Genomic DNA, 11,035 nt, shown 5'->3' on the forward strand with positions numbered 1-11,035 from the left:
ATGGAAGGAAGGATGGATGGAAGGAAGGAAGAAAGGGAGGAAAGATGGAAGCATAGAAGGAAGCATGGAAGGAAGGATCAATGGAAGGAAGGAAGAAAGGGAGGGATGGAGGAAGGAAGGAAGGAAGGAAGGAAGGAAGGAAACAACCGTGCTGGTTGTGTGCTAATGCTTTCTGATTGAGGTTCAGCATCTCTGTGTTTGTGTGAAGAGGAGGGTTCAAATCCCCTCTCTGACGTTCCCTTTGACCTCTGAACCGGGACAGGAAGTGACACCGAGGAAGACAGGAAACAGAACTCAGACGTCAGGTATTTAAAAACAACTAAATGTCCGAGTGAGACGGGAGACACAGAACAACAACAACAACATCAACATCAACATCCTGGCTCCCCGAAAACATCCAATGACATCTTCTATCTGTTCGGCGATGACGAGTTCACAGTCAAGTGCTAAATGTAGTGATTGAGAGTTCTGAATTATTTAAAATAAAAAGACAAAAAAAATAGACAAAACAAACAAAAAAAATCAGGACTTGGAAAAGAAAAAAGTTGCAACTCAGGAAATAAGAACACGAAGCATTTCGGATAATGGATTTGTGAAAGACCCTGAGAGCGAGATTAGATATATCTTTATGTGTGTGTGTGTGTGTGTGTGTGTGTGTGTGTGTGTGTGTGTGTGTGTGTGTGTGTGTGTGTGTAGCGCAAGAAGAGCTGGAGAAAAGGAGAAATCATCCATAATTGAAATTAGATTAACATGCAACAACAACAACAACAACAACTAACCTAAAACTCACCCCTTTAACTGAACACAATGTATTTTCACAGTTTTATACGCATTTATATGTCATAGAGGAAGAAAAAACAACAACAACAAAAACAATAAAAATCATTTCTCTGCCCAACTAAAAACAAAACAACAGAACCAAGAGACCACGACGACGGGTGTGTTCTCATAAGCAGGAGATCTACGTAAAGCTTTTAGGATTCAGAGGGTCTGTCGACACATGACCCGTCCTTTCTGCACGATCCGTTCTGCACATGTGCAGATGATGTCATGATGATGTCATGACGTACGAGGATTTACGGCGCTGCACCATCTGTTCCACAGCAGCGGTCTGCTGTTAGCCTCCACCGGGAAGCTAACGACGCTAGTTTAGCTGACAGCTAATTTGGCTAACCGCTAGCTTGATTCCGCCCAAAATAACGTTACTCAAACTTAGCTAACAGCTAATTTAGCTAACCGCTAGCTTGATTCAGCCCAAAATAACGTTACTTAAACTTAGCTAACGGCTAATTCCGCTAACCGCTAGCTTGATTCAGCCCAAAATAACGTTACTTAAACTTAGCTAACAACTAATTCCGCTAACCGCTAGCTTGATTCAGCCCAAAATAACGTCAATCCAACTAAACGGTGGGAAAAGCAGCTCCAGCTAAATTAAGACTTTACAGTAATAATAAAGACAAGTATTGAGTGATTGTATTTTAAATGAGCACAAGTAACAGCTGTTATATATTTAAACAGTTATTTTAAGTTTTGAGTGTCTGTTACACACCGTCTCAGCTAGCGGTTAGCCGAATTAGCTGTTAGCTAAGCTAACGTTAGCTTCCCGGTGTAGGCTAACAGACATAATTTAACTGTCTATGGGAACAGATCGTGCAGTGTGGTAAATCCGCGTTCATCATGACATCATCATGACATCACCATGACATCACCATGACATCATCATGATGTCATGGTGATGTCATCTGCACATGCGCAGGACGGATTGTGCAGACGGGACGGCTCGTGTACCGACAGGGATTCTTATTGCTAGTCCGATTTGCACCCCGCCCCGCCCCCCCCACGCCGCGCCCTACGGCAAGCCGGTTAGTCCACAACACAAACCATCAGTTCCTCAAAACAGTTCTGCAGCATAAATGTGATATTTTTAATACATGGCTTCTTCTCAAGTCACTGTAGAAACACACACACACACACACACACACACACACACACACACACACACACACACACACACACACACACACACACACACCTGGGCTCCAAATAAATACATTTAAAAACAGTCCACGTGCATTCGAATGGAAGTCCAGTATTCATATGGCCGTGCACAAACACGCACTCACTCACACAGACAGACACACACACACACATGCACACACACACACACACACACACACAAGTCTGACGTACATTAACGCGTGCTCTCAAAGGAGAGGGGTGTAAAGATAGAGATATCAAAATATAAAACAGTTGAGAGAAAGAGAGTTTCTACACGGATATAAACGGTTTAAAAAAAACCATCAAAAGTTGAAATTAATGCCTCAAAATTACAACGTAATCCAGAATAATTCAAAGACTTCGCCGTTCAGCCACAGCCTAAGAACAGGTTTTGGTTTGGGGGGGTTTCATGATTAAGCAGTTTTTTACTTTTTATTTTTTTCTAAGTCTAAAATACATCGAGGAGCCAATCCAGACGTCGTGACTGAGCTGCGACCTGACGACCCGACGACCTACGTGGCCGACGGTGGCGGCATCCCTCCGACCTCACACGCAGGAACAACCGAAGACGGCTTGGAAACAAAAACGACAAAAACCAGGAACTATACAGCACGCACACACACGCACGCAGGCGTTGGCAAGGTCCCAGAAGTCCTGTCCCAGTTTCCCTAAATAAGGAGTTGCTGACAGTCTTCTTGTAAACTGAGTGCGCTTAACCTCAAGAAATGTCAAAATGCTGCAATATTTAAAAGGTCTTTGGTTGCTTTTATGGTGGTTTTTGGACCTTAGTGTTCCCCTAATGCTGGATCTGAAGTCTCTTTTTTTTTTTAAAGGTCTTAGTGGTCCCTTAATACTCTTTCCCAAAATTCAGCCCTGGTGCAGAGCTCCAGCCACTAGAGCCAGTCCCACAATGAGCTTTCCTTAGTATCTGCCATTTCTGAGTCTGTAGCTTTTGTGGGGGGGGGGGGGCAAGATGGAGGGTGGGGGTGTGACCAACTGCCTCTTTGGTCATTTAAAAAGCCATGATGTCTGTCTCTCATGGGGAGGGGCCAAATTCTCTGGGTGGGCAAAGCAGAGAAAGGGGAGGTAACCTTGCCCCTTATGACCTCATAAGGGGCAATGTTTTTATTTTGTCGTAATCAGTTCATTTGTTTTTTTACGCCTTAAATTGATCTCTGACATGCAGCGAGACTTTAAACTGGTTGAATTAAAGGAACATTAAATGCACATTTGGGCCACTGAGCAACCCCCTTTAAACAGTTATTAGCTACGTCGCATCATTTTGTTTGTTTTTTTAAATACTCCTCGCGTCGAGTATGAACTGCTCCACGGAAACGGCATCAGGATTTAAAGGTACGAAAACCTTTCTGCAGAAAGATGTGTGAACTTCAGAGCTGCCTAGCAGATCGCTTGGGTCCTAACTCTGCTGTGATTCCTTTAGTCTCTCAGTCACGTTTTAGATAATTCAAGTTAATGGTTTATTTCCAAGAGACGTGAGAGCAAATCTCAGGTACTCACAAGACTTAAAGCGGCACTTTTGCATCTTAAATTGGAGAAACTCAATTTTTCCTAAAGATCTGTCGTTTTAATCAACATATCGCCAAAACTTCTGAGGTGCAGGGGTGTTGGCCTGGGGGGTGGGGAAGGGGACTGTGGACCCAGGGCCCTCATGTGAGGAGGATCCAGAAAGATGCTAGAATGAATAGCTGTGGATGTGGGGGGGGGGGCACGGAGAATGCCTCTCCACAGGGCCACAGGGGCCAGGATGTTGTGCTACGCCCCCGGTAAGGCTACTAAGACTTTCTTTAATTGAGAACTTTAACGTCCCGTTAGCGTCCAAATTAATAAAAATGACAGCTAGCAAAGTAGCTACTCACAAAGATTGAACCTGACTCGCGCTAGTCTCTAAATTACGTCATCAAGCTTCTTGCAGTAACTCTTTCTTGAGGCACAAAAACTGTTTTTGTTTTTTTTAACGTAGATATCCTGAATATTTATGTAATCAATGCTCATGTTTTGGAACTCAATCCTAAAATACTCAATGCTGAAGACTACAATGAGTGAGTTATGAGGACATTTTGGGATTGGGGGTGCTAGCATCTATAGCGTCTCGTTATCGTCCCCGTGAAACTGAAAACATGATAACAGAAGAAGCATTTTTATTAGAGATGCTCATCTTGCATTAACAAATCTTATAAGTACCGCACCACTGAAGCTACATCTGCATTTCCAAATCTATTTCATTTTCAGTGCCTCCTTAACTTCTAGTCTGTCGCACTATTATTATTATTTTATTATTAGCTGCTGACCAAGATGAAATTGAAATGAAAGGCTGAGGATGCCCTGGGACTTGATTTCTGGGACCTTTGGGGTACATTCGGACTGGACTGAAGAGCCACAACACAGTTACAGCGCTCAATATTTGGAGAAAGGGATACTTTATTCTGCATTTATGGCTTCAAAGTGAAAATATACTTCAAAAACACTCCCGCTAAGAGCTGGGACTCAATACTTTTGGAGTCCTGACCCGTTAAAAAAAAACAACACCCCGTCGGAAACTCTCTCGCTCTCATCCCTTGATTGTGTCGCGATATTCCACTGTAGTAGTACTAGAAGTAGAAGTAGTAGTAGTTTTGGGAGTTGTTAGTGCCAGTTCACAGCAGCGTCCAGTCAGTCAGTCAGTCCAGTTGTGGTTGTTCAATATTTCTTGCCGTTGGACCGACTAAACGTCCGCCCGTCGCTGCTTTACAGTTCTGTTATGAGCCACTGAGGTTCGATTCGTTTTTGATTATGAGGTTGCTTGATATTTATATATATATATATTAAAAAAAAAAAAAAACAGAAACGTAAATGTACAAGAAGAAAAATTAGCTATATTCATCTTCACACAACAAAGACAATGCACATACACACTACCCGTCCCCTCTATGACTTCCCCACCTTTTCTAATGTGGAAATGTCCGGTTGGGTTGGTGCGGGGGGGCAGGTGGACTTAGCCCTTTGTGTTTGTTTGTGTGTGCAGCAGGGTAATACAGTTCAGGAACACACCCCCACCCCCACAACCTACCCATCCATCCATCATCCATCCATCCATCCATCCATCCATCCATCCATCTTCTCCCCGTCATCTAGCTCCTTCTGGAAATCTGAGATTCAACAGAGGGGTTTACTGTAAAAAAAACTGATTGTCTCTACCGCCAAATTCATTTTGTCCTCAAATTCCTTTTTCACGTAGGAGAAGACTGGGCTAAAGAAGGCCAAACGGTACCAAAGCGCTCCAGGGCCAACTCAAGATACTAAGATAATACTGGAAGGAGACTAGCTAGAACGGCTATTAGCTCAAAATGCAGCTAACCAACTTAGCGACGTCTTGTCTGGTCTGGTCTGCTAGCCATAGCTAGCACGTATTTAAAGCCTAGTTGATTCACTGCATGCAGCCAAGGCTAACGATAAGCGCTAGCTAGGGCTAACTGGCCGTACAGGAGGCGTTGTTATGGAACCCACGCAACTTCACACTACTTTTAGCCAGGTGTCCATGCTGACACATGTTCAGGTCCTATCCCCTGACCAGTCGGCTATGCTAAACCACTCGAGTTCAAGGCCTAACCCCAACCAATCGAGGTGCTTTGTAGGGCGGGACTTGTCTAGAAGTAACGTGGGATCCATAATAACGCGTACGAGAGACGTTAAACAAATTAAGGCATTGGTGGCTGGGTTAACTTAAGCCCTAGTTAGCTTTTGTTTGACTCTGTCGCTGATGTCTGTTGAGCTATCACCGGCTAATAACAGCTAGCTAGTGTTAGCCATTTTAAAAGCTGCGGTAAACACTACGCTGACAGAGCTGAAGCTTCCCTGTGTGTGGTAATGACTTTGCTATTTTATATTTTACAGTGTTGTTGATACTGATTTAGCATTGGTTAGCCGCTCGGTCGGAGGCTACGCGAGTAACGACTGAGTTAAGTTAGCCTTTGCTAGCTGTGTTTGAAGCTATGCTAATGATTTAGCCCTGGCTAGCTCTGATTTGGCCCACGGTGGAAACCAGGCTAGCAGCAAATTAGCCCTTGCTAGCCCTGATTAGGAAGACATGATTTAAAGGGCGGCCTACCGAGCTGCTCATCTGTTGTTTATGGTTGCAGTTAAGAAGCAGAAGTTGAGGTACACTGAACCTGGGTAGCGCGTTAGCGGCGACATACGTTAGCACACTGGAGGCCATATAATAAACCCTAAATGAACACTTGGGGGGGGGGGCGATGAGAGACAGGCGGGATTCACACACATTCGCACACACACACACACACACACACAAGAAAAATTGATTTGTTCAGTTATATAAAAAAAAAAATTCCACAAAACAAGAATTCCCCTCCCTACACCTAAATGTCACTGATAATCGCACACACACCCAAAAAAAAAAAAAAAAAGATATATATTTATATATATATACTCTAGCATCACGTGCCACATGTTCAACTCTCTGTACACACATGGAATCAACTGAGAATGATTGTGAATGAGAAATTATTAACACAAACCAACTCGCAGGGTGGCTTCGAGGGGATCAATAGTGTGACGGGTTTAAAAAAAACAAACACAACATGTACAACACAAACTGATCCACACCGTATCTGCCCCTTCAGGAGTTCTCGTTCACACAGAAATCGGACGCGACTTTGACAAGTTCGTGAATGTTTTCGGGAGCAAGCCGAGAGACGGGAGAATCGGTGAGGGAAGCGAGCCGAGAGGACGTCAACGAGTGGCGACCTTTCTTTATGTTTTCCAGTTACAAAAATCTTCCTTCGTTGCACCGTTAACAGACGACCACAAGACACCTGTGGAGGTCCTGGTTTCTCAGGTGAGAGTGGGTTCAGGCAGCCACGTGGCGGCCTGACAGCATCCGCTCTCCGCGTCCAATCGGTATTAAATCAGCTGGTCGAGGTGGAGAAAATGGCCGCTGAGTTTTTAGGAAGTGGCTTGCAGACACCAAAAGGTTCCCCGCCGCCCCGACTAGCCCGCTCCAGAATCCGAAGTCGGTTCAAATGTTTAAAAAATCGGACAGTTCAGTCTGTGCCGCGCGGCCGGAGCCGAGCTGTGATTTAAATACAGAAGAATAAACGCAGACACCGACAGTCCATCTCAGTCTTTGTCTGTCTGTCTGGTTGTCTGTCCCTCTGCGTCTCCTACGTTGATCATCAATGTCTCAAACAGAATCTAGAACGATAATAAATCATAACTTTTATTCTCTTTTTATTGCTGAAATATAGATTCCCCGCACAAAAAAAATAGTAATGCAAATCATTGTTATCATAAAAAGCTATAAAAATGAGATCCATCTTCTGTGATAATGCAGATAAAGATATAGCAAAAAACATCTCTTAGAAGTATGACTAGTAGTAGTAAGGCACTTCAAGAAAACGAGGTTCTCGTCTTTCTATCAAAAAAAGGTTTTTTTCCGGGCTGGTTTCTGCATCATCGTCTTCATCATCTTCATCAATGGTGTAGCGTCTTTCCCGTGGTATGGCACTGTGGTGGGGGGGGGGGGGGGGGGGGGGGGGGGGGGGGGGTTCCCCTCAGTCTACCCCGACCAGAGGAGGCTCTCCGTTGGGCAGGAGGTGCTCGAGAGGGGGCTCGGCGTGGACCTCCAGCAGCCCCTGGATGAAGCCCTCCGCGGGGGCAGCTGCCACGGGCTCCCCAGGGGGGGCGCTGGAGGACGAGGGGTCTTTGGAAAGGTTCGATTCCGGCGTCGAGTTCACGCTGTCGTCGTCGCCGTGAGTAGTTTTCTTTGTGTCAGTAGCTTGTTGGCCGGGAGTCGAGCCGGCGTCGGCGGGGGGGTGTTGCGTCCCAGACTCAGCTGAAAGTTCAGACCCTTCCTCAGCGTGCAGCTCTTCAGGAGCGACTGCGGCTGTCGGGGGTTCGGGGTCCGAGCCAGACTCTGCTTGTTTGGAGACGCCGTCTTCGTCCGGCGTGGTGGATTCTGCCGCGTCACCCTCCTGTTTCACCTCCTCTTCCTCCTCTTCCTCTTCCTCCTCCAGCTCTTTGCCTCCGGCGGGGGCGGCGGCGGCGCTGCTGCCGCACTCGCTCTCGTTCTCCGAGGGCGGGCAGGTGGAGGGAGGCGTGTGGGTGCAGGAGTCTCCGTCCTCGCTGGCGGCGTCGTCGTTGGCGGCGCCGCGGGGCTTCAGGTGGATCCTCTGGTGGCGGACCAGGCTGTGCTTCAGGGTGAAGGTCCGCTCGCAGGTCTGACACTGGTAGGGCCGCTCACCTGGACGGGGCACAGAGCGAGGAGGGATTTATACACAGAAAGTAGATCCACAACACTCAGAAAGTAGATCCACAACACACAGAAAGTAGATCCACAACACACAGAAACACTACATGAGTCTACACATTATCATTGAATAACAAAGACGTGCAGGAAAATATATATACAGAAATTGGCATTCAAATATCAAAATAAGAGGAATAAAAAACATTGTCCATTTCCTTCGCGAGTTCCAGAGGAACTACAACTTCTTCTTCTTTGTTTTGTGGCAGGTGGCAACCATAAAATGACCTAAAACTTAATCACAATTAATTATTCAGGAAATAAGGTTTCCATCAGCGTTCATCACGTAAGACGAATATCATCAAGAGGAAATCAGATGAGAACAAACGGACTTCATTTGAGTCGAAATTCAAGAAATTCCATCAAATTTTACTGTTTCCAGAAGACATTTTTCATTCATTATCACTAATTCAGATAAAAACATGCGGATGGAAACAGATCTACTGACTGGATGAAAGAGGCGGTGCCATATATCGTGGTCTCTATGGTTACAGGCTTGTGGTGATGAGCTATAGATGTCAAAATAAATCCGCATGGTGCCGCCATTTTGTTGCGTTTTGTCATTGTCAGAAATATCGTGATATCAAGTCTAAGCAACAAAAACTCAGATTCGTGCCGAGTCCACACACGACGTCGCAACTTTAAATTGAATTTAGCTTTCACAAATCAAGCGTGTGATCGCGGTTCTCTCTCCCCTCCGGTGAAATTCACGAATTTTCCTGTTTCCATGACGCATTTTCAAGTCAATGTCCCTTCCTTCAGATAAAAACAGAGTTAGTGTCCCTAATGTTAAAGTTAAAGTAGTTCTGCTGTCGTCAGTGCGTCTCTGATGGAAACCTAGATCCTGAACTGAAGCGGCCTTTCCTAACGGATAATCAATCCCTGGCTCCCGTACCTGTGTGGGACCTCATGTGCCGGGTCAGGTCCTGCAGGGACCAGAACCTCTTCCCGCAGACGTTGCAGATCTTCTTCCTCTTGTCCACTCGTCTCCCCGACGCCTCTCCTCCCTCCGAACTCTTTGGTTCCGACGCCTCCTCGTCGCTCCTCTCCTCCTTCTCCTTCTCCTCCTCCTCCGACTCTCCGCTGTCTCCTCCCTCGCTCTCCGCCTCCATCTCCGCCTCTTTCTCCTCCTCCTCCTCTTCGTCTTGGGGCGGTTTGACGGCGGCTGCAACGGCGGCGCTCTCCGACGCCGCCTCGTCTTTCGCAGGCGGGTTCTCCTCCTCCTCCTCCTCCTCCTCTTCCTCCTCCGCCGGCGGCGGCGGCGGGGGGGCAGGCGTCTCCTCGGAGAGGTGAGCCCTCTCGTGGCGAGCGAGCGTGGTGGCGTAACGGAAGCTCTTCCTACACACTCGGCACACGTGCTTGTACTCCGGCTGCTGCTTCGCGGCGAGTTTCTCCTTCTCGGGGCTCTCGGCTGCGACGTGGGGAGCAGAGGTAGAGGAGGACGAGGAGGACGAGGAGGACGAGGACGAGGAAGAGGACGCGGGGGGTTCTTCCTGAGCGGGGCCTGAGGACGCCGAGAGCTTGAAGTCGATCAGCTTTTTGCCGAAGTTCAGGTCGAGACTCTTGTTGCTGTGGCAGTCGTCGTCGTCGGCGCTCTCGGCCTGGAGGAGAGAGTCAACATTATTAACCCTGGTGCTGTCCTCCCGGGACAGAAAGGGACAAAATTTGACATTTTCGGCACCTTTATCAGACTTTTTGTTTAGTTTTCACTAACACCACCTGGAATCCAATCCATTTTTTGTGGTAATTTGATCAAAAAGAACCCCATATTTCAGATATAGACACTTTTTCAGACAGGGGGAAAGGTTTCTGGCCTGAAGAAAGACAAAAGGAAATATTTATTTTATTTTATGACTCAAGTTGTAGTGAATGTGACGTACATAATTCACCATGCTGCTAAGGGTGGTTCCACACACCTTTTGATTAGACATGTAATTTACTGGCCTTAGTCACCACAGGTAGTGTTACCTGTTTGGGGAGCGCGGCCCCTTTAAATGTTGGGAAAGCGTGATGACGCGGGACGTTACGGGGCTCAGCGACTTATTCTGTTTATGTGTTATTTTTCTGTGAAATAAACGTGAGAAGTTGTCAATTTCCACACAAGTATCCTTTTTTTTTCCAATTCAATTCAGTTTTATTTATAGTATCAATTCATAACAAGAGTTATCTGGAGACCCCTTACAGATAGACCAGGTCTAGACCACACTCCAGGATTTACAAGGACCCAACAGGTCTAGTGGTTTCCTCCAGAGCAAGCAACAGGGCCACAGGGGAGAGGAAAAACTTCCTTTTAGGAGGAAACCTGGGACAGACCCAGACCTAGACCCAGGCCCAGACCCAGACCCGGACCCAGGCCTAGACCCGGACCCAGACCCAGGCCCAGACCCAGACCCAGGCTCTTAGTAGGCAGTGTCTTTGTAGTAGTTCATGGCGTAGCAGGGCACTTACTTTCTTTAATTTTTATGAATTTTCCCAGTAGGGAAGGTTACCTTGGTGCCGTTGCTGTGTGGTGGTCTGGTCTCTGGCGCCCCCTGCAGGTCCAAACGCTGCTCTGCGGCTTCGGTCTCCTGCTGCTCTGCAGAGCCGCCAGCCGGGCTGCACCCTGCAGAACCGAGCCACACACCCGTCAATATGTAATATATATATATATATATATATATATATAATATAATATAGTATATACAGCAAACTGGGCAGCAAGAAACACATCTATCAACA

General features: G+C 46.6%; 1 protein-coding gene across 1 annotated transcript in view; it reads right to left on the reverse strand.

Moving 5' to 3' along the window:
* Positions 1-7,239: 7,239 nt before the first annotated feature.
* The window catches only part of LOC117938306 (ras-responsive element-binding protein 1-like), a 21,412-nt gene continuing 17,616 nt past the window's right edge, over positions 7,240-11,035 (reverse strand). Inside the window, exons 11-13 of the mRNA XM_034862827.1 lie at positions 10,807-10,919; positions 9,213-9,918; positions 7,240-8,254 (exon numbers count right to left, since the gene is read on the reverse strand). Of these exons, the coding sequence (XP_034718718.1) occupies positions 7,566-8,254; positions 9,213-9,918; positions 10,807-10,919 (1,508 nt within the window). The 3' untranslated portion in view covers positions 7,240-7,565. The remainder of the gene's footprint in view (positions 8,255-9,212; positions 9,919-10,806; positions 10,920-11,035) is intronic.

Source organism: Etheostoma cragini, chromosome 22, assembly GCF_013103735.1.
Source record: "Etheostoma cragini isolate CJK2018 chromosome 22, CSU_Ecrag_1.0, whole genome shotgun sequence".
NCBI lineage: Eukaryota > Metazoa > Chordata > Actinopteri > Perciformes > Percidae > Etheostoma > Etheostoma cragini.